This window comes from Mastomys coucha, unplaced genomic scaffold (assembly GCF_008632895.1).
Source record: "Mastomys coucha isolate ucsf_1 unplaced genomic scaffold, UCSF_Mcou_1 pScaffold16, whole genome shotgun sequence".
Lineage (NCBI taxonomy): Eukaryota > Metazoa > Chordata > Mammalia > Rodentia > Muridae > Mastomys > Mastomys coucha.
The window spans coordinates 12,716,254-12,740,567 of record NW_022196898.1 but is presented as its reverse complement, the minus strand read 5'-3'; the positions used below and the strand labels follow the sequence as shown (position 1 = coordinate 12,740,567).

Here is a 24,314-nt window from a genome sequence, read left to right as displayed (position 1 = left end):
CAACTCCTTCCGTGGGTATTTGGTTCCCCCTTTTAAGAAGGAATGAAATGTCCACCTTTTGGTCTTCAGTTGCTATAGTTTTAAACCCTGCTGCTGAGTTGCAGTCCCACCTTCAACAAGTGATTTTGCAGTTTGTCTAACTGCTTAGCTGCAACAATTAGAAGAAACTGTATTTCTCCCTAGTGAAGGAAGAGTTACTGAAGTAATTTCTAGAGACTCTCTAAAGCTCCATGACACTAAATAAGAATACTCCAGGAGGCCAATGGCATCATTCTGACTGATGGAGGATGGATGAATTGTGTGAAGTCTTAAGAAGTTCTTCCCTAGCAATTCCTCTGAGTACAAAGGTTGACAGCATGTTTGCAAACCTCTATTGGAAAAAAATGGAGCTAAACTTGATACTCACATGATAAGCTTATAAAATTCAGGTACTGAATATATGTAAATACTTCAGAAGGATGCCTACTATCATAATTACTATTGTCAGTGATATTATTAACAATTATTTATAATTTACATGTAAGTATAATATAATAAAGTGTTTCATTTATGTTGCTAATAGAGAAGAAGAAAAGGAATATACCCAAATTTTCAAATGACTCAAACATTTCATCAATCATAAATAGACTGACATTAAATGATTGTCTCTTTTATGACCTCATATATACATTTCTTTTTCTTAGGCTACATAGTACAGATATTTGGATTTCTAGTTCTCACAGTCTCTTTCATAACTACATATTACTCTGTTCTGTTTTCTAAATGAAAGCAGCCATTAAAAGAAACAAATGGATGAGTGTGGCTGTGTTGTCTTAAAAGTCTACTTCCTCTCCATTGACAATGGATTACCCTGAAAAAACTAAATATTCCTCTCATTCTTTATGGTTCTTAAATACTTTTATAATAAAAAACTTAAAACTTGTTAATGAAGTATGATATTTCACCTGGTATATTTTTAAGTAATAAAATAATGCTAATTTGGATTTTAGTGAAGGTACAAATGAAGATTTTTTTTATTTAGTCATTTTTTGTTATGACAGTTTGTTTACTATAAACCCATACTCTATTCAAAACCATTTTCCATCTTTTTAAGCATTCAATTATTTTCATTGTCTTTATATAAATGTGTGTATGTGTAGTGTGTGTGTATATGTGTGTGTCTGTATGTTCTCGTTATTCAGTGCAATGTGGATAAGACAAAACATTGAAACTGAACTTTTAACTCCTTTTACTCTAGCTAGGATATACAAAGGGATGTATTAACTGTTCTTATACAAATTATTCAAAAGACACCAATCATTAATAACAATATTCATAATGTTTTATTCCTTTAGTACTGATCTTTCTTAATTTACTTAGTATCTAAAAATGTTTATTAGTAAATTATCCAGAACTAAAAATATTAATTGAACAATATTTGTCTCTTACTAATAAAAGAATGCAAATAACAAAATGACTCCTTCCAAAGCCCCATTCCATTCTCCAACATTTAAACATAAAAAAATAGTTTCTAAATACACAGAGAATTCTCTCTCTCTATGAGCATTAATTATAGCAGCAATATATAATCTGTTTTTTGTTAAACATGTCAACTGTGGCTATTTAAAATACATGTTTTCTTTATCTGTTACCTTGACTTCATTAGGCCAAACTATGTTCTTGATCATATTATTTTAATTTTAGGTCTAGTAGCCCTATTATATGTCACATGTGATGTAAATGTTACAGCAGATACAGAGGGAATAAGAAAAAAAAAAAAGTCACCAGGCAGTGGTGGCACACGCCTTTAATCCCAGCACTTGGGAGGCAGAGGTAGGCGGATTTCTGAGTTCACAGCCAGCCTGGTCAACAGAGTGAGTTCAGGACAGCCAGGGCTATGCAGAGAAACCCTGTCTCAAAACCAATCCCCCCCAAAAAAATAGAGAGAAAAAAAAGTCTAATCTGGATCCTGAAGCTAGTAATTTTGTTACTCTCCTAGAGAAGTTTCTTTTTTAATGGCTTTACCAGCTATTCCTCTCTCCTGACCTCCTCTATACCAGATCCTAGGAATAAGCTTCCCAGCTAGGAGAACCTTATAATATTTAATAAATAATATGTGGCCCTCACAAACACAAAATGTGATGTTTGGTCAACTGAGGGAAGGGGGGAACTGTGGACAAGAACTCCTAGGAGGGAGATGCCTTTGGAGACTGCTATAGTGCAATCATCCAGGATTAAAACTAAGGCCAAGCTTTGACTAGTAGATTAAAAAACCACTGGGATCTATTAAACTAGCAGACTGCTAGCTTCTACCAACTCAGAAGCTGAGAGTATCACCAAAGAGCATCAGAGGCCTATAGAAAAGCCCCATTTTGTTTTAACCACCTCTCTGATGGACCCAACAATCAGTATATTTTAAACTTGCCTTGTTTTATGACATTCCTTAATTTCTAAAACTATACAGCTTTATAAAATTGTCTCCATGTCCCTGGGCCAAGGTCACCCAAACGAGACTTTGTAATAAACTTTCTTATTTGAAAAAAAAAAAAAAAAGTCTGTTTAGAAAAAAAAATGTTCACCAATCTCCAAAATAAAATCAAGAAAATTTTCAAAGTAATTGTTACTTTTAGTCTAGTGAGGGAATATGTGGTTTTAGTTTTAAAAATTGTTCTTTCAACCAAAAGACGTAAGATAAAAATACAATTCCAATTACCAGATCCCTCAGAATGCTGCTCGTGGAAGAGAGAGTGCCAGCCAGACATAAAGCCAGCTAAGCACAAATAGAAGCTCCACCAGAGTGGGGAGGCAGGTTCCCGTTCTGTGAAGGATAAAGAACACTGATCTCTGACAACATGTGTTCACAGCTCCCAAAATAAAAAATTAAAATCTAAAAGTAACTATCAGACCTTCTCTGTGTATCATTGGTGGTATATGCATTTAGCTTGCAATACTATTCTCTTCTTCATGTTTGGACATACTGAGATAAAAAGTCTTGGACGGTTTGTAGCTTAAATGGACTGTGTGAAAAATGAAGAACAAAGATCTCCCTGCAACACAGCATTATCTTCTTCATCATTAAACATTTATTGAATTGGGTTCTCCGAGAGAACAGCACCAGTAGAACACATATCTATTACAGGGGCTGGCAGGTATAAAACTGGCTTCCATGATACAAACAAGATAGTCCAACATTACTGACCACACACAGAGAAGGTCGGATAGCTCAGTAACTGCTCAATCCACAAAGCTGAATGTCTGAGTAGTCCCAACTTCATGGTGAATGCTTGAAGGATTACTGGAGAGTCAATGGTCTTCAGTCCACATTGTAAAGCAGAAGCTGGTTCCAATGTAGCGAAGGATGACATCGACCGGGTAGATGCCCTCATCATCAAGTTGTGAACATGGGGAAGTATAACAGCACTGGGCCTTCAATGCTTTGTATCTGAAAATACTACCTGCCCTGGGGGTCAGTTCTTCTCCCCTCACTTAAACCTTCCAAGAAAAGTATACCCAGCCCTACCCTGAGACATCTCCTAGTTGATGCTCAACCCAGTCTATGTGAGAATCATGAGGAATCATGACAAATGCATGAGGCTAAAGATTATTATAAAGTCAGGAATTTGAGTCAGACAGTTTTAAGACATTTGACAGTAAGATTTACAAGGGCAGGCTAGTCATGTTCTGTATACAGTATACACATCTCTGAACTTTCAATACTTAAGCAGAAGTTGAATAATGAATTAATGTTTGTGATCCAAAATTATATTTATATTAATTAGACATTATTTAAATCTCAATACCATGGACTAGATTCATCCAGTCTTAATCTACTCTATGGCCTCACACAGGCCTCTGTAAATACTCTCCTCCAAGGACTGGAGAAATGGCTCAGTAGTTAGCAGCACTAGTTGCTCTTCTACAGAACTTGGATTCGATTCCCAGCACCACATGGGAGCAAACAACCATCTGTAAGTGTGGTTATAGGGGATCTAACACCCCTTTCTTACTTTGTGGGCACCACACACACGTGCACAGAAATGCATACAAAACACCCATACACATTTAACAACAACAACAGCAACAACAACAACTACTCCAAGGCCTAAAAAATTGCTCAGTGGTCAAGAAAACTCTACTAAGGCCCAATGACCTCAGTCATCTGGCAGCTACATGTCAGAAGGAGAGAACTGACTCCCATAAGCTGTCCTGTAACCTCCACATAGGCACCATGATGTACATGCTTCTCCTCCACCCAACACGAATAAATATGATTTCAATAGGGAACACTAAGACTGGAGCAATGGCTCAGCAGGTAATGGATCATGCTGCCCTTTCATGCTGGATTTGCTTTCCAGAGCCCACATTACAACCACACATAACTCCAGTAAAAGGGGAAACACCTACCCTTATTTGCTTATCTCCACACACAGATATACATCAACATGTAAAATTCAAATATAAAATAATTGTTTTTGAAAAGCCAAAAAGAAAACATAACACTCCTCCAGATAATTATAATTGCTATGCAAACAGTTTAAAATCACACAGCTACTACGCTCAGGATCTAGCTAAATCTTTTCTACCTCTTCTTCATTTATATGTATATGTGTATATGTGTGTGTATATGTGCACAATATATATGTATGTATATATGTATATATGTGTATATTATATATGTATATGTATGTGTTCAGTACAAATGTACATAATATCCAACCATTGTTCTCTGTCTTATACATATAACAAGCAGAAAAATGTAGCATTTTCCATATGAAAGACCTTTAAAACTATCCTTGTGAATACTGAGAGCTACCTTTGGTTTAACAGTGTGCCTATAAAGTCCCCAAAATTTAGGCTTATCAAATTATTTCTCTGACCTGCGGCCACATTAAATTGTGTGACTATTGTCAGGCAGTGTTAAAAAGTCATAGGATTCTAATGAGACACTGAAAGTTAAGAAAATAAGTCACAGTATTTCAGCCCTCTTATGATGTAAGCCAGTAGTCACTTTTTGTAAAGCTATCAGCTGAGACAGAGTACACGTGCATGTGATTTAATCTAAACATGCAAAGAATTTTATTATAATTTATATATAACATTTAGTATATTGTATATTAATACTGATTAATGTATACTATATTATATATATATAATGTGCCCTACTAGTAATGTAATGTATATTATACAATATATCAGAGATATCATTACAATACATTACTAAAGTGTATAATGTTATATATTGCAAACATGTTTTATATAGCTGTAAAAGTCAGTCTTTGCATATTTTTATATGTGTAAGCTGAATAATTTCCCAGGATTTTCATTAGAACTGTAAAGATAAGTTAGTAAACATCTTAGGGGCACAAAACACTATATTTCTAGATATAGAGAAATATTATAGTTTTACAAGTAACTTCAAATCTTTAAGATATAGGTCATGAGAGATAGTTCAAAGGTTCAGAATCTATATCCTTCTCCCCAAGCACTCAAGTTGGACTTCCAGCACCTATACTGAGCAGCTCACAAGTGCCTGTGACTTCATTTCCAAAGAGTTCTCTATTGTTTTCTGTCCTCCATGGGAACTTATATTCATGTTCACACACATCCACCCAAAACACACATATACTGACATAATTGATTTTTTTCAGTTTCATTAAAAATCTTTACAATATTTAATTGAATACAAAATATAGTATATTATGATGAAATGTGAAACTCTTCAGTTTATAATACATATAGGTTCTTTAATGCATATAAATTATTTTATAATATAGATTGCACTAAAAATCTCTAAGCATTCTTATGTTATTCAAATACACAAAAGTTGGCAAAATAGTATAAATCCATATTTTGAAAAATTAGACATTTCAAACATGCTTTACAAGAAATAGAGAAGAAATAAGGCTTTATGACTCTGTGTTTCCATCAGGAGTGTGCCCAATGATAAAGTACTCAGAAGGAATTATTAGAAAGTGTATGTAAGCAGTGCACAGTAAGTGGTGCTTTATAGTATCTACAGTAGGACAGTTGCTGATATTTTCAAATTAAACAATATGACAGTAATGCATGAGTGGTAAAGTTTTCTTTTGGAGTTTAAGTTTGCAGTTGTGAGTATAGCTGTTTGGCATTTACTATGTGCTTATGTATTATTAATGAGCATTTAAGATGTTTTATATAGCTGTAAAAATCAGTCTTTGCATATTTTTATATGTGTAAGCTGAATAATTTCCCAGGATTTTCATTAGAACTGTAAAGATAAGTTAGTAAACATCTTAGGGGCACAAAACATTATATTTCTAGATATAGAGAAATATTATAGTTTTACAAGTAATTTCAAATCTTTAAGATATAGGTCATGAGAGATAGTTCAAAGGTTCAGAATCTATATACTTCTCTGTACTCTGTAAGTATATTTTATCACTGTCTATACTTATCAACAAACTTGTATTTTTATGTCATAATTAAGATAATTTGTTTTTGCATTTTGTTATACTTTACCTGAAAGAATGATCAGTTCTTTTGTCATGTGTTGTACTATATTTGTGAATATAATTTTATGACTCCTTTCTGTTCATTTAATGGATACCTTTCTTTCATTATGAGAATTGCTTTCTGCTTTATAATCTGTCATTTGTTGTATATTAAAACTTATTTTTCTGTGAATAAGACTTATTCAATAAAGCACTATTCTTAAAAAAAAAGAAAAGAAAATGTATGTAAGTTGTGACTATAACATAAAACCCCCCACAGCCCAGATATAGGGCATGCCAGTCAAAAAAACTAATGGGTTAACACAGACAGAGACTCCTGCTAGACCAGAGACCATACCTACACTGGCCACCAGAACCACAGATAGGTGGCCACCAGTGGACCTCCTCCACTCAATCAGTGCCCTCAATTACCACTCTCCTCCTCACCATGATATCCAACCTCCCCCTACTCAGACAGAGTGTTGTGCCAAAAGCCAAGCTAGCTGCCAGAAGTCCAGCCCCCAATTTGGAAAGAGACTCCCTACTAAATCAGAAGCCACCAGAAATCCAGGCCACAAAGAACTTTGACCAAAAAGGAAACAGAAACCAAGGAAGAAAACACCCATCCAACAAATACAAACTCAGAAATCAGTACCTAGACATATAGTCATCTCAAACTCTAATGCCTAATGTTAGAAAAAGAACACAATCAGCATCAGCCAGAGCAATATGTCACATCCAGAACCCAGCTATTCTGTGACAGAAAGACTTGAATAGTCTAACACAGCTGACGCACAAGACAACAACCTTAAAACCATCTTTTGAAGATGATGGAGATTCTTTAGTAGGAAATGAAAAAATAATTTAAAGAACATAAAAACCAAATTATAATTTTGAGGTCTGTTTCCATTTTTTACTAAGCACATGGCCTGGGACACATCGGATAATGTAGTTGTGAAAATGTGTTGAACATCCTGCCTGTACTACATAGAACCAGGCAGCATGATAATCAAGAGTCCATTTTCCAAATTTGTGTTTAACAGAAAATCCAGAATTAATGGTAATGATAGGGAGACTCTTACAGTCCAAAGAGTATTATAGCAGTTGTTACTAATTTCTATTTATCATATCTTAACAACAGATGCTTATTGTCTAAACTGATTGAAATTCAAATTTTAAATGTGACAAATGACTAGACAAAATAAGGTCTGTGACAAGAGGCAACTCGAAATATTTTGAAATGTTTTGAAATGTTTTTTAAGAAGGTGTAATATACTTTCCAAAACATTTAAATACATGCATTCCTGTCAATAGGGGGAGCTAGAATGTACGAGCTAAATGTTCCAAGTGACTTCTAGTGGCTCTCCTTTCCATTTGCTGAATGAAGGGTGAAATTAAATAATCAGCATGTCAACATAATTGAGCTTCCTATTGTGCTTACTGTAGGGTGTGCCTGCCAAAGACTAATACAAGTATTTCCCACTTGAACAGACTCAGGTTCAGAGTGTGGTTTTAGTTATTTTGCAAAATGACAGTACATGTCACTCCCATAAGTCTTTTCCTCACCAGCTTCCTCTTTTCCCTTCTCTGCTTCCATTCAGATCCTCCAGTACATATTAGGGAAAGCACTGAACATGCCCTAAAACATCTCCGAAACTAGAAAGTTCTCGGCTGCTAAGCTGAGCTGTCCTCCCATTTTGTGTAACAGTCAGTTCAGAAATACAGTTACTATTCTCAACATCCCAAAGACTTTGATTTAACTTTTTTCTTCTTTCATGGGTCAAATATCCTTCTAGAATCTATATAGTACCATCTGAACTTATGAATGACTGGAAATACAATTCATCCATCCAGCAGTCTGGTCATGTGAAGACTTGACAGAAAACAGAAACTAAAGCTACTAGTCCCTACCCCTACCCGATGACCTACAATAATTTTGTTTCTTGTAATGAGGACTATAATGACATTTTTATGCCATAAAAGATCTTTATTTTAATGTAATGAGAACACATTTCTGAAGATTTTTTATCCATACAGTGATATTCCTAATGATTACGTACTTTTAAAATGTTTAAATTTTCATCTGTTTGAGAATAAAATTATTAGGTGATAAATGGAAACAGGGTAATTTTTTTCTCATTAGGATGCAACAAATTAGGAAGAATTACAGCAAGTAGGCTAAGAAGACTATTATAACAATTGGACAACTTTGACCTCATCCACTGGTCCTTAATTCATTGAATAAACATGCTGTGGTTTCTAGTTGTTTGGTGTAGGTATGACTTATGTTTCCTCTCTGACCCTTACAGTACCACCAAAACTTTTTTTTATAATGACATTTTTAAATTGGTCTTTTAATTATTAACTGTAATAACATTCATGCATGTTTAGTAGGTATGGTATGATAGTCCAATATGTTAACACAATAAAATCAGAAATTGTCATTTCTGTCTCTTTGAACACATCATTTCCACATGTTGGAAACTTTAGGCTCTTCTTAACTACTATATAATTAATAGTCTACAGTTACATACTGTGCAAGAAGGCGCCAGAACATTCTCATCTGCCTGTATCTCAATAGGCTTTATCTGACCAATCCACACCTACATTTCCCAAGCCTCTGGTAAGCACTATTCTACACCCTACTTTTCAGGAGATCAGCACTGTGTTTGCTCCATAAATGAACGAGCTATGCAGAATTTTCCTTCTGTACACTATGTTTATAAAAAGAAATCTTACGTATTTTATTCTTAGAGATGGCATTGTTGATAGTCTCCCTTTAATGGAAAATTGTTGTATAGTAGTTTCTTGTGAACTCAGGAGAGTGAGGAAAGCTTCTGAGACTCTGGAGGTAAAGAAGTATCTGCCTGCCTGGGAAAATCCACATCTGCTGGATTTGCTAGGCACCATCCCTACCACCAAGGATCTAGGATCAGTAAGCATCTGCTGAGATGGAGGAGGGAGACTCTAACGTGGGGGAGTTGCAGAAAGGAGATTCTCTGGCCTGGCCTGGCCTGGCAAGATGCCTGCAAGTTGTGAAGAGATGTTCCAGGATTCTGCTTTTTGTGAGCCTTCACCAGAGTCAGGGATGCTTTTCACCAGCCATTATCATTATGCATCATCCCTGCTTCTGTAAGTAACCCGTCCTCTCCCCCACTCCAATTAGTAACCTCAATAAAAGCTCTTTCATTCACCAACTTGGAATTTGGTTCAGTTGTTACCTTGGACTATTATGGGTTCCCGTTCTGGAATGAACAGATGCATGTATTATGTTTCCACAGAAAAAGGCTTTCCCACAACACTCTATGGACCCACCTAGATGAAAAGTGGGTTAGAGTGGAGTAATCATGGTCTAGCTAATGTTGTAAGATACCCAGTTGATGTTGATCCATGTAAGGGGGTATCATCCAAGGAGAAATCCATATATAGCTGCTTTCCTTCATATAGTGTGGGATAGTATTCTTTTTCATTATGTTTTATGGCTCCTACAATGGTGATGAAACAAGAAATCCAGGCTGAGTCCTCTATGTATGCAGAGGTAATTCTAGGGAGGAAGTCCTTGGAGGAAATGCTGGCAGGGCTTTCTTCCTATGTGTATTATGAAATTGCATGCTGAGAGAATACAGAGATTCTAGGTCCTGTTGATGTTCCTTGAAAACAAATGTGGCAACTTTTATGTTTTGCTGGACTTCCTAGGGAAGAAACTGACAGAAAGCCAAATATGCTTGGGACATTTTTGGTAGGATTTAAACCCTGACCAGTAGGTCACTAGAGGATTTTTTTTTTTTTTTTTTTAAAGAAATGGTAGGGGCATACAGGTAGTCTCCACTGCACCTTCTGCTATGGAGGAAGGAGTTCCTGGCATAGCAACTACTTTATGTGTTCTCTGTCAGAGTGGCCAAGGTTGCCTACAAGCATGATCAGAGGCCTCATGTCAGATTACAGGATTATTGGCCACCTAGTAGTGCACAAATTACTTGATCTTATGGCAGAGCCAAATGTACCTTAATTCATAGCAAGTCAAAAAAACATTAGGGACACTGGGCTCCAGTGGATGGATTTGGGGACAAAATAGTACATTTAAAAAGAAGCAAGCTTGTTCTAGGTATGAACAATAATCCGTTCAGAAAAAAAAAAAAAAAAACTGTATACTCTTATCTCCTGAGAAAGAAAGAAAGAAAGAAAGAAAGAAAGAAAGAAAGAAAGAAAGAAAGAAAGAAAGAAGAGGGGGGAGATGAGGAGCAGGAGGAGGAGAGAGGTTGAGAGAGAAGGAGAGGGAGAGGGAGAGAGAAAGAGAGAGAGGGAGAGAAGGAGGGGGGAGAGGGAGAGAGAAAGAGAGAGGGAGGGAGGGAGGAAGGAAAGGAGGGAGGGGGAGAGAGAGAAGGGAGAGAGAGAGAGAGAGAGAGAGAGAGAGATGTGCCCTGAAACTAGAGAGCTCTGAGGGTACAGAGGGTACAGATTAGCCCTTTAGCCTGGGAGTCTTCCAGAAGCCAGGCCTGAGGGAGAGATGGATGATGAGAATAGTTACAATTGTTGTTCAGGCCAAGAGTCTGCCAGACTTTGGATAAAATGTATCCAGGCAGGTGGACTCAGCACAGCAGGCAGACAGACAAAGCTGGTTTCTCTTGATTCTGTGCTAAACCAAACACTTGAACCATCCCCACCAAGTCCATGGCACCAAGCAAATATACAGAAGTCCCACGAAGAAACCCCAGGATGAGGAAGCCAGCTGAATTGAATGGATGGAATTTTATCCTACTGTATTGGAGTTGGCTAGTTAATTTTGTATGTATTCTTTTAGCAGGTGGACCAATGTACATTACTTGAAATGGTGAACAAATGAACCTTCTAAGTACTCTCAAAATCTTATCTTCACGGCCCCACTATTTGTAAGGGATGATGGCCTAGGACCCTTATCCTGTCTACTCTCTGTGGAGACTTCATTATTACATAGATAATGGAATCCTAACCTGTGGGTCTTTTGCAAAGTTAGAAAGTATATAAAAGACATTCATAACTTTTATAAGACCTAAAGAATGGGGATGGGAGATCAGATTACATAAGGTACAAGGACACAGCTATGAAATATTGGGAGTGTTAAGGTAAACATGCATATGATACTTGACAAGGTTATTGTTTTGTTTTGTTTTGTTTTTTTAATTATACAGCAAGCCTGTGCCTGGAAACGTAAAAGAGCTTCAGGCATCTTGAACCTCCTGGCATACCCTACCTTGCCCAAGTTGCTAGTTCTCTGAATAAAGAAGTGATACCTAACAAAAAGGCAGAAAGGCTCAAGGGCTTTTGAGCAAGCTGAAGTCCCTGTAGGACAAGCGACACAGATATGTGCCCCATTACTTCAGTGGGGACAAGAAATGTGGAGGGAACACATACATAAGTTAACTTGCTCCCTTAAGGGACTGACATACAGACCATAGAGGGGCTAATCCTGTACATTAGGGGCACAAATATTCTGTTTTCTCTGTGAACACTGCTACAGTTGCATATGCATTTCCATGCCACCAAGCTACAGTCAATGCCACAAGGGTTTCATTCAATTCAGCCTTATGTATGGCTACTCATGGAAAATTGACTATGATGGGGTTGAAACGTCACAAACACTGATGGGCAGAATTGAGATAAAGACAATGGGCACACTGGTACTTCTAACTAACATACAATCACACTCCCCTGGCCAAATTAATTGAAAGAAGCAATGGACTGCTAAAATATCAGTTGATAAAATGCACATAGTACCAAGGTAACCTCCAAATGTGTACCTCATTAATCATTGTCCAGTTCTTAGTGCAGCAGATGGCAGTTACGCAGAAAGAATAGGTTAAAGTTCAGAGAATAAGCGTGTTTGGAGTGTTCAGCCACAAATGAGACAAATGTATCATACCCTTTTCAAACTGCTGTCCTAGACCATCACTGAAACTGAACCTAATGGGACCACTACACTCATGAACTCATAGCGTCTGTGGTTGCATGTGCAAGACTTGCAAGGGTAACAAGCAAATTAATATTCCATTGGAGAGGGGAAGGGGCTCATGGGCCCTCAGCTCTAGCTGATGCAATATTAATGGTGATTTCAGAGGAAGGGAAAGTCAGCCTTGTTGTAGGGTGTGGCCCCTGGTAGGTAAACTACACCTTAGTGGAGGGCCCCATATGCATTGAGTACATAGGTACACAAACTGTACCCAGTGAATTAACAATAAAATAAAGACGCAAGGAGGAGGTTGCAGAGAGGCAGAAGAAGAAGTAGGAAATAAATATCATAAGATGTATTGAATGCAAGTATAAAATTCTCAAAGAATTAATTTAATATCATATAAATTTTTCAATAAATAATAGCTGAGGTACTTCAGTATAGAGAACACCCTAAAGGGGTAGAAATGGCCACTCCTAGAGGATATAAGCTTATGAAATAAAAATTCCAGTGCTAGAGCTGGGTTACTTTGTTATAGCTTGCTGACAAACTAGACCCCTGAGGGCCCACAAACCATAAAGGCTATTGATATTGCTGTCAGTTGCATGCCAGACTAGATAGTAGGGCGCTGTTGCTGAAGACAGCAGAAATAAAGCTGGAACTGAACTAAAGGTTAACTCCTTTCCAACTTACAGTGCCAGAAGGTCCTAGGTAAGATGTTGGGAGAAGAGCATTGTTATTAACAATACTGCTTGGCTTTGGATTCTATGAGCTATAGTATAAAAAGACCCATACAGGATGTGTCTGCTTGTGCCACGATGGTGCAACTATCCTGAGAAAAATAAACAATTTGGGAGCTCACATCTGGCACTGTCTGAGGAGGTCATAGGCCCCAGTCAGGTAGCAACTGCTTCTGTGTTGTTAAAGGGATGTGATGTGCCACCAAACTGTCATGGAAACACTTGTGCTTATGGCCATAGAGCACTGTTGATGCCAGTGGAAATCTACCATAGAAGGAAACTTCCTTTTCCAATACATGGTATACCCCAGTACATAATCACTAGGAAAACTCCTAAGTGGCTATTATGGTGACATAGTGTCCCATGCTTAGTCATAGAACAGATGGAGTGTTGGATAGCTGTATATTGGTTTCCTCTAAATTGAAACATTTTCTTCAGAGAGGCTCATGAGACTCTCAAGGTAAACCAACTTCTACATGTCTGGGAAAACTGGAACTTTGAAGATTCGTGTGGGCCCCTCCTTATGGTAGTAGTAGAAGGAAAGAGCTGCTGAAGAGGAAAGTCTGGCCAGGTGGGCTGCCTAGTGGCCATTCTTAGACCTGTCCTGCTGCTTGTAACGTGTGCAGAGAGTTCCAGAGATACAGCTCTTATAACTGGTCAACTGTATTGGGATGGGCTTTTCATGATGCAGCCACTTTGGAGCCATCTCTGCTTCTGTAAGTAACCCCAATAAAAACTCACTTGTTCACACAGCATTTCGGTATAACCATTACTCTGGCCTGCGGTGGATTCCCTTTCTGGGGTGAGTAGATATACAAGTGTTGCATCTCTCCAGAGAAAGCTTCTCATGCAACAGAAACCTAGATAAGGGTAAGGATTTCAGCTATTGGAGTAGATTAGACCTCTTGGTGGTGATTTCCATAGTTCACATCAAGCCAGGGCAAGTATTTGAAGTAGTTTTATGTGACAAAATCAAGAGACTCTGTTTCTTGCTTTTAATAAGCCAAGCTGAGAGTAGAAGCTACAAATCATTTTGTTCAAACACCAACCTCTCGATTTTTCCCTGCTTCTCTCCTGCTTGCAGCTGACTCCTCCTTCCTGCAGCTCCCAGGATCACAGGCTGATTAAAGAACACAAAGGTTTGATGGGAGCCTGTGCTCAGGCTCCTCTCTCTCTCTCTCTCTCTCTCTCTCTCTCTCTCTCTCTCTCTCTCTCTCTCTCTCTCTCCCTCCCTCCCTCCCTCCCTCCCTCTCTCCCTCCCTCCCTGAGCTAAGACATACCTGACAACCTCTGCCTCTGGATCCAGCTCTGAGGACATATGCATCTTTTTATTTACTGTTCTCCCAAGTGATTGCATCAAGCTGAAGATCCTCCTTAGGAAAGACCCACAGCGTCCACGCATGAGCATTTTGCAATTTGCCTGAGGAGTTCCTGCTTTCTTGTCTGAAATTTGGTGGGTGGAGAGAAGTTTTTGTTTGATTTTATTTACTTAAAATATTGAAAAGTTTCTTATTGATGCCTGACATGGAGCCCAGCTTTCAAACATGGGTTGAGTCAGATCTTTCTACCGGAGACATGCTGGGACCAACACATGCAACATCTAGAAAAACTTGGCAAGAGAAATGATATCTGCTTCGCAACTCTCACGCTCTGAGAAAATCATCAGACTCATTGAAGAGGGAAATTAAAATATTAAGGAAAATGTCTTTCCTTTTCAGCAACTTAACAAATGACTCTAACCTGTGGAAAGGAAGTCATAATTCTCCGGACCTTATGAATTCACCAGCAACTCTGACTCTTTCTCTCTTTTGCCTGATCTGTATAATGACTCTCGCAGCTCTGGTGGGCAGCATTTTCTCACTGGTTTCTCTGCTGACCATGCAACACAGAACTGTTTTGTCCATGCTTGTGACATCTTGGTCTGTGGATGATCTCTTGAGCGTCTTGTCAGTAGCCATCTTCATGGTTTTGCAGTGGCCAAAAGAGGCACAGGGCTACTTCCAGTCTCTGTGCACCACCTCTGCCTTACTGTATATGTGCCAGGGCCTCTCCAGCAACTTGAAGGCGACTCTTATAGTCTTCTACAACTTTCATACGATGCACAGGACGGTGGAGAGTCAGTCGAGCTCCTGGCGATCAGGACAGGCACTTGGTGTAGCTTTAAGCGTGTGGGCAGTCAGCCTGCTGCTGGCCTCGCTCCCGCTGTGCGGCTGGGGTGTCTTCGTGCGCACGCCTTGGGGCTGCCTGACCGACTACTCCAGCCCCTATGTGCTGCTCCTCTTCGCGGTATACGCTTCCGCTTTCGGGCTCCTGGCGGTTCTCTCTGTCCCTCTCACTCACCAGCTGCTGTGTTCGGAGGAGCCGCCGAGACTCTATGCCAACTACCAGGAAATTTCTCGTGGCGCCTCTACTCCTGGGACCCCTGCTGCTGGGGGAAGAGTGCTCTGTCTGTCGCCAGAGGATATTGAGATCGCAGCTTTGCGATGCACTGAGGGATGCTCCCCGAGCTCCGACTTGGTGTTGGCCCCGGGTCAGCCGGCTGCCTCCGGCGCTGGAGCGGGCAAGCGAGAGAATCCCGGGACTCTCCCGGGCACCAACAGCTTCCTCTTGAGCCTGGCACAGAAGCGCTTTTCTTTGATCCTAGCGTTGACGAAAGTCATCCTTTGGCTGCCCATGATGGTGAGTGTATTTATCACTCGAGGGTGTGTGAGCTGCGCCCAGATGCGGGTTTGGGGGAGTCACCCAAGGATGTACGGATAAGTCCTCTTCCAGACGTATCTGTCTCTGAAGACAGGTCCGGAGAAAAGCAATTCACCTGGAGACTAGTTAACTACCAAGCTGTGGCTGTTAAGTAATTTTCAATCTGAGAAGGGTGAAGAGCCTTCAGTCACAGAGACTTGATTTTCCTAGATCGTGGTCAAAGATGTTCTCTCAGGCAAAATCTGGGTGTATTCAGAAAGGGAAGGAGGAAGTAAAAGGATTTTTCTTTCAACCTTTTCTGGCTCAGTTTTATTTCTAGTTTCCTCCTGCCTGTTAGGGACGCCGCCCATCTCTAGCACCAAGAGACAGAGGGGTGTGATCCAGTGAGTGTAGGAGAGAAAAGGAAGAGAGGATAAAAATTAGCTTTTGTTTCTGGTGACCTAGAGTGAGCGGGGGTTGTGGGGAGTGGGGTGACCGTGGCCCATGCTATGACAAGCCCACAAGGATGAAGACTCAGAAACAAGAAGAGACAAGTTTGGAGTTTCTAGTACAGGTCCCACCATTTCCCCTTTCCTTCCTTTTCCCTGCCTAGCATCTCTGCCTGCCTCTTGGCTAGGAATTTCAAATCGCAGCAGGTACAAACAGAGCATTCAAAAAGGAAACTAAACTCTGTCTGCTCTAGTGCACCCAGGTGTATCCCATCCATCCCCAGAATCCTGCCACCAAACCTCTGGAGTGTGGCCCAGAAACAGAGCACCTGTAGGTCAAAGCTGGGGCCTTGAATAGAGGACTTGAGCAGAGTCAGGGCTGTGAGAAAGGCTTGGAATGTGGGAATGAGGATTCTGGTTTATGTCTGAACTTCTTTGCCTTTCAGATCCACATGGTGGTAAAACACGTGGTGGGGTTTCAGAACCTTCCGGTCGATATGTTCAGCTTTCTACTAACCCTGCTCGCCAGCATTGTAACACCAGTGTTTGTCTTGTCCAAACGTTGGGCCCACTTGCCTTGTGGCTGCATCATCAACTGCCAGCCAGACACCTACTCTGTTGCCTTGGATGGGAAAAACTGTAAGTCTTCTACAGTGGCTACGGGAGCTCCATGCCTACATTAAAATACAAAAATGTGGCCTATTGATAAAGTTACTGGGGGCAGAAAGGAAATATCCTAAGACACATGCAAATGGTAAATAACAAGGAAAAATGATAACATTTTAGCTTAATGATGGATTTTCAACATCCCTGAGAAGTATTCATTCATTGGATGCTGGTCTTAGGTAAGAAAAGAGTTAATTCAACTCAACACTTTATTGTCAACACAGATCCTTATATATTACCTCCATCCTTACTTTTAGCCCAGGGTGGAAAATCAGTTTCTTCTCCCAGGTCTACTTAAAACTCCTGACCAATAACATATTCTTATCCAGTAAAACAGTGAGAAAAGTACTTTCATTATTTTCTCCTAAGATTCTAGAAATTTGTGTGTGTATGTGTGTGTGTGTGTGTGTGTGTGTGTGTATGACTTTTTCTCAGGATATATGTATATATGTATATATATCCTGAGAAAAAAATCATCCCCCAATGAATCTTTAGGGTGTCCTCTGCTTTTGGAAACACATTACATCCTGAAAACCAGCCAATAAGCAAAATTCCCAAGCTAAAAGGAGTGGGGGGTTCTGGTTGTCCTTGTTTTTGCACCCTGTCCTTCCTTTAAAAAGTTGCTTATGTGATTAGAAGGGGGAGTTGTAGTATTCAAAGGCTGCAGGATTAGAGTCTAATGGACCACATCATCTGATTAAAAGAAACAATGATTCCTACTCCTCTCAGTGAGAATGTGATTTGGGTGAAAAGCAGGACCAGATCAGGAATGAGCTGTGTATTTTGATCTACTAAAAGGGAAAGGACCTTTATGCCATCCCAGGTGAAATATATACTGTAGACTAAATAAAGTTGGCTGACTCGTTAGTGTACGATCAATGAACTCTTCTGTTAACTGACCTTTTGAACAGGATAACCAAGTATAGCTTCATTAGCAGAAAAGAAACATTAACTAAAAACACTTCATTTTAGACTATTTTGGGGGTGTAAAAATTAGAGAATATCAAAGTATTTTTAGCAAATAATTTTATAATAAAGCGATTTTTATAAATATTAATTACTGACCATTTTTATGTATTGATTATGTTTAAATTATAGAATATCTAGATATTATCTAACTGGCAAAAATATTTCTGTTGTTAAGAATATAATCATTTTGTGATACATGACAAATTCATCATTGCTTTTGTTAATATTTATTTTAAAAATATAAAAAGCTAGCTTTAATTATGAAAATTTTCTCTTTTACTTCTTTTCATCTTTGTGGTGTACATGTGTGTATGAATGCAAGTTTGCATGTGTTTGTGGGTACATGTGCATGTGCATATGAAAGCCCAAAGTTGATATCTGAAACAGTCCTTGATTCTTCTCTCAATTTTTCCTTTCCTTTCCTTTCCTTTTCTTTCTTTCCCTTTTCTTTCATTTTTTATTTCTCTCTTTCCTTCTTCCTTCCTTTCTTTCTTTTTCTCTTTCTTTCTTCATTTTTTAAAAGAAAGCTTTCTTCAGTCAAACCCAAAATACAGCTAGTGCTAGTGAGATTGATCCCCTGTCTCTGCACCTACATAAACCTTCACAGACACCAGCATTTGTGCTTTATATAGTTCCTGAGCTTCACTCCTGTTGTTGTGTGGCAAGTGCTAGAACTGTTAAGCCACCCCCTCAATCCCTGAAGGCTTTTAGAAATGTGGCATTAAAAAAAAAAATATTGCTAAAGAAACACTAATTTAGACACATAAGTCAGAAAACTCCACTCCCTTTTACAGCCAAGTCTATGCCAAAGGGAATAGAATAAGAATGTGTGCTTGTGATAGGAAGTATCACCGTTGAGTTTCCATTGCTAGGAGTTCTGCACCCCTCTATGTGGCTTATCCTCAAGCAGGCCAGATATTGGCCAGATACATGAATTCATCGGAGTTTTATATTTAACTGTTCTCCGTAACAAAGGAAAAATATCTCCTATTTACATTGTTTATCATTGAGGCAAGGGGAGGCAAGGAAAGTAAATACTTGCTGTATTAATCCATGCATATTAAAGGTCAATATAGAAGATGTAAGCATAGGTCTCAGTTTCATTAAATGATGACAAAAAGACAAGCAACCAGAAATTGATTTGCAGAAACAAAAGTTCTCTTCTGCTTTGGATAGGAGTGTGTATATTATATCAAAAAAAAAAAAAAAAAAGCTTTTATGTAAATTTTAACACTGCAGTTTCACATTGTGTGAATATGGTTTTTCAGACTCATACATTTTGATTAACATTTTGTTTTCTTGTTTAATTAAGCAAACAGCTAAAAAAATCAGGTGTTCTCTATCAAAAGTCATATTTTCATATTATTTCTTCCCAGAATCAGAGTTCCTAGTAATATTTGTAAAAATTATTTCTTTTATAAAGTAATATAATTATTATGAAATGGTTGCTGGGAAGAGATGACTGATATATGCTTGTTCCAGGGGACCAAAGAGTCCAGAAGACAAATTAGTTCTTTTCTCCAGTCTTTAATTTTCAAGAACCACAGTGCCCTTATCTACTAAGTCATCTCACTGATGGTCCTCTACTCAGAACCTTTAAAAGAAGCTCAGCTACATTTAATATATATATGTATATATATATATATATATATATATATATATATGGGCAGAAATTCCAAAACTTTCAAAGTAATAAAGTCCTGAAGAAGGTATGCTTGAGTCATATCCCATTCAGCTGGTATCACTAAGTCAGGGACATCCTGACCCAGCAACTCCTATCATCTCCAGCACGGTTTCTATACGTTGCCCTACCCACTCAATCCCCTGTGAAGGAACTGGTTACTATATTTCTTGCACTGTGCTGCATGGTTAGTAAGGGATAGAAGTCCTCAATGAATGACCACTGAGCAAGGTTTGGGTCAAAGACATTGTTTTTTAAATATGATACTTTTATTAATTCTTTAATAATTTTATACAATTTTTAGCATATTTCCCTATTCACCTACCTAACTTCTCCCACCCCCACATCCATAACCTCCCTCAACTTCATACACTCCCTCTTTTTAAAATAACCCATTAAGTCCAAATTGTGTTACCTATATACTGCTGAGTATAGGGCCATCCACTGGATCATGGTTGACCTACCAGGGACCATATCCTTAAAGAAAACTCTCTCTCTCTCTCTCTCTCTCTCTCTCTCTCTCTCTCTCTCTCTCTCTCTCTCCTTCAGAAGTCACAGACTGAAGCAGGACTTTCAATCCATTTTTAATAGTTAAAAAAAGGCAGTTTTAGTTAAGTGCCAAAATCTTAAGGTCAGGATGTTTCATATCAAAAATATGTATCTGGCCTGATCTTCAAAAATACATAGCTGAAAGTGCTGCTCCCCAGCAAATGTCCAGAACTGAGGATCCTGAGTGAGAATCAAAGGCACACCCACTACCCATGTTGTGCTGGAATATCAGTTATTAATTTTACTCAGCTGGCTCCTATTAGACATTCAACTGTTTCTATCTTCTATTCATAATTTTTAAAAGACAAAGTTTTTGTGCTTAAGGAGCTTAAAGGTGATCAATTTTGACTCTAATGCTAACATTTGGCTCAACATATGTTTGATTATTAAATGGTGTGTGTGTGTGTGTGTGTGTGTGTGTGTGTGTGTTACCTCTGTGTCTATGTGCAGATGTGGGTGTAATGGTCTGTGTATAAGCAAGTAGAGGCCAGAAGTTGACTTCTGATATCTTCTCTATTGTTCTTTATTTTACATTTATACTTAATATTTAAGAAACAAACACTTTACTCACAAAACCACATCTCTAGCCCGTTACTGTCAACTACCCAATATTATTTTAATCAGCCATCTTCATCAGTTACCTCAGCCATGGTTTACCTTACTGTTAAGGAAAATCATTAAAACAAAAATTAAATAACTCCAAAACATTTTCATTGGTTTTAACTGATGTACAGATGCTGACCTAGAAATGTCATATCTATGCCTTTCTGCTTCCATTACTATATTTGAATCACAACTCTGATCAACATCAAAGTGATTTCATATAGAAGACAATAACTTGAATTCTTGAATTGGATATTTTAAATTCAAATTATTTTATAGTATGAGTAATTAAAGGTGGCTTGCCCTATTGATCTTATTAGCTTTCTCTGCAAAAGTGGACAAATAATACCTCTATTATGTAGATCTACCACAAAACATCATGGTTAATTTACCATCTCATAACGACTATGGCAACTTTAATTTTTCTTAAATATGTATTATTATCGTTGTTGTTGTTGTTATGTGTTATATGTAATGCATATGTGATTGTGGATGTAAGAGTGTGGCAGTAAGAAAATAACTTCGGGGAGCTGGTTTTCTTGTACTATGGGAGCACAGCTTTAACTCAAATCATTAGACTTGAATGACAAACACCTTTCCCTACTGACTCATCTCACTGGTCTCTTATTTAAACTTCACCTCAGATTTCCTTGTATGCTCCTGACCTGGAGGCACATTCTCCAGTAGTACATTCTGTTGACCCCTTTAAAGATGTTGCACATTTTTTACTCCCTGTATCTCAGAGTTTCAATATACAGCTGACACTATACAGCCAAGTATTGATAATGAAATTGATGTTTTATGACTACCCTTATATTCTGAGTAGTTCTAGCTTTCAAATCTGCTACATCATATCTCTTTTGGAGAAAGAAAACCCATGAATAATTGTTCCATTCTTGTAGTTCTTCAGCTCTAAGTCTTAAAATAGGTTATAAGTTATAATTTAATTTTACTGGGCTATAAGTAAGTAGAACTATAAACATCTCAGCATAGAGAAAATGATCATCTGCTTCTACTTTTCAATTTTCCTTTGATACAAATTTTCTTATGTTCTGGCTCACACAAAAATGAATGATACTGATAAATTCTATTTTTCAGAAAGCAGAACTCAGCCATAAATCTTTGGCACTGGGAACATTTCAGTAATAGAATGAGTATGTGAATGCCACTAGAGTGCATTGCAAAGTGAATCAAATTTTATGTATTATTCCCATAAAAACTTTATAGCCTTTAATAATTTTTCCACCAAAGATAGCTAAATGCCTAACTGTAAAACACTGAGCTATCAAAGTAGAAAGTCTTCTTGAAACAAACCATATTTTAAACTGTGAAATCCAAAGCATCAAATGCATTTTGATTACCACTTAGATATAAGCCGATTTGTAATTGGCTGATGCTCACACTCAAAAATTGTGTCTCTTTCTGCCACACCCTTTTCTAAGACTTTGAGCTGTGCCCACCAATTAACAGTGTTATATGTGGAAGATGTGCTCTTCTATTTAAATAAGAATTTTATTCATTCTTACTAAATTGATCTTGTAATGATTCAGATTTATGAATACTCTAAAAATGTACTCATTACAGAATTACACAGGCATTCACTTTTTTAAAAAAAAAAATGCATTATACGTTTATTTGTACGAGAAATGTATATGTTGTCAGATAGGGTAATTCACACCCATAGCCCCAAAAATGAGGCAAAAAGTTGGAGCTATCAAGACCAAATTGTACTGCCTGGAAAATTTAATGCAGCCTCATCTATACAGTGACACACTGGAAAAGTATCTTTTTGAAGTCAAAAAGCTACATGGCAGAACATGATCTAATTTTTAATGTGTGTTTTTACGGACATAAATGCTAGAAGTGTTACAGAAAACAATCTTAAAGTGATTACATATGCATAACAGCTCATAATTTGAAGGCTATTTAATCAATTTTTAGGGCAGTAGAATATATAGTTCTTTCCAAAGTAAAAAAAAAAAAAATTATAAAAATCTGTGAACTGAAAGAGAAAAGAAAACTGAATACATTTGATAAATTCATAATTTGTAGATAAGTTTTATTCATATGAAATTGCCTTAGGACTGAATCTTTTAGATGGTCTTTTTTTTTTTTCGAGCCTTTTATCAAGTGAGAGAAATTAGACTCAGAGTAGTAAGACAATTTTGAATTGTGTAAGTCATGTGTCTTTGCATATATTACAAGAAGTAACAAAGATGTTTTTAACCCAGAGTAATCAAGTCAATGAGTGCCTATTTATGCTTACAATTTACATCTAACACTGTTCATATCACTCTAACTGTAGAATTTTATTTTCATTCAGCGAAGAGGAAAGGCTTTGAATTCAATCTATCATTCCAACAAAGTTATGGACTCTATAAAATACCACATGCAGATTACTATGATGATGATGAAAATTCCATATCCTATCACAACCCAAAGAAATATGAGCGTGAAGCTACAAAGGAGCCTCGGGGAGACAACCATAGTGTCTTCAATACCATCACAGTTGAAATCAGCACCACGCCACCGCTGGACAGCGCCACACTGAAAGGTGTCAACAAGTGCACCAATACTGACATCCCAGAGCCCAAACAGGCCATGAAAAAGGAAAAAGGTGCTTTTTCTGTTAAAACAGAAAGTGATATTAACTATGGAGAAACCACTTCTTTTGAAGGTCCAGAGAGACGACTGTCCCATGAGGAGAATCAGAAACCAGATCTTTCAGACTGGGAGTGGTGCAGGAGTAAGTCTGAACGAACGCCTCGCCAGGTATGGTAAAGGTTCTTCTTGAGAAATTAAAAGTAAAACTAAACATGAACCATATGAAAAAACGGTGAGTTTATTGTGCCCTTTAATCAAATCCACGGGTGGTTTTTGTCTCAGTTGGTTTTCACAATATCTCACTTTTACTTAAAGACCTTTGGAATGATGTTTCATGTGTTTATTTAGTTAGACTTTACCTTTTCAGTCGAAATGTACACGTTTTGGAGTCAGTAGACATAGATGGAATCTTTGAGAAGTATAAGTTGTTTTATTTGAACTTTAAGTAATCTGATTAAATTCAGACAGTATTCCAGAGCTCAAGCTCCTGCATTAGTTGATTAAATAAATTAATGTGTACTTTAATTTCTCACACCCATACACACAATTTATTTCAGGGTACATTCTAGTGATCCATTCCAAGCAGTGCCAAATGTCTCATTTCTTCTTTAAAAAGACAGGGTTTGATGATTATTTAAAAACTAAAAGAAATTGCATGTGAATATTTTTCCACTCTCCCTTGATTCCAAACTTCTATGAGTGATCTGGAATCCATTCATTTTCTGTGTCATGTTGATATTAACCTGTTCTTTCTAAATCCTTGTATTTGATCAAGTGGCCCTTGTTTTGGGCTGTAAAGTTACTAGGGAGGCGGCTTCTTCGACATGATGCAATAGAAATCCTATAACTTGTCTTAATATCTGTAACTAATCTGAACTCCAGAAATGTTCTGCTAGGATTAATGCATTCATTGATTAAATGTATCACCACAAATCACAAGTACAATTGTGTATTTTTCAGTATGAGTAATATATTTTCCTACTATAATTTACATATTAT

At 37.8% G+C, this 24,314-nt stretch overlaps 1 protein-coding gene and 1 long non-coding RNA gene across 4 annotated transcripts in view; one reads left to right on the top strand and one right to left on the bottom strand.

Annotated features, from left to right (window-relative positions):
• LOC116092943 overlaps positions 1 to 24,314 on the bottom strand; it is a 96,726-nt gene that overhangs the window by 42,722 nt on the left and 29,690 nt on the right. The window lies entirely within an intron of this gene.
• Gpr149 (G protein-coupled receptor 149) overlaps positions 13,557 to 24,314 on the top strand; it is a 64,895-nt gene continuing 54,137 nt past the window's right edge. Inside the window, exons 1-5 of one of the 3 annotated variants that reach the window (XM_031373980.1) lie at positions 13,557 to 13,575; positions 14,200 to 14,254; positions 14,464 to 15,794; positions 16,690 to 16,882; positions 23,035 to 23,483. In XM_031373980.1, coding sequence (XP_031229840.1) covers positions 14,817 to 15,794; positions 16,690 to 16,882; positions 23,035 to 23,483 — 1,620 coding nt within the window. In that variant the 5' untranslated portion in view covers positions 13,557 to 13,575; positions 14,200 to 14,254; positions 14,464 to 14,816. Of the gene's footprint in view, positions 13,576 to 13,951; positions 15,795 to 16,689; positions 16,883 to 23,034; positions 23,484 to 24,314 lie in introns of those variants that run through there. The other 2 variants (XM_031373981.1, XM_031373979.1) reach the window with 2 other exon arrangements.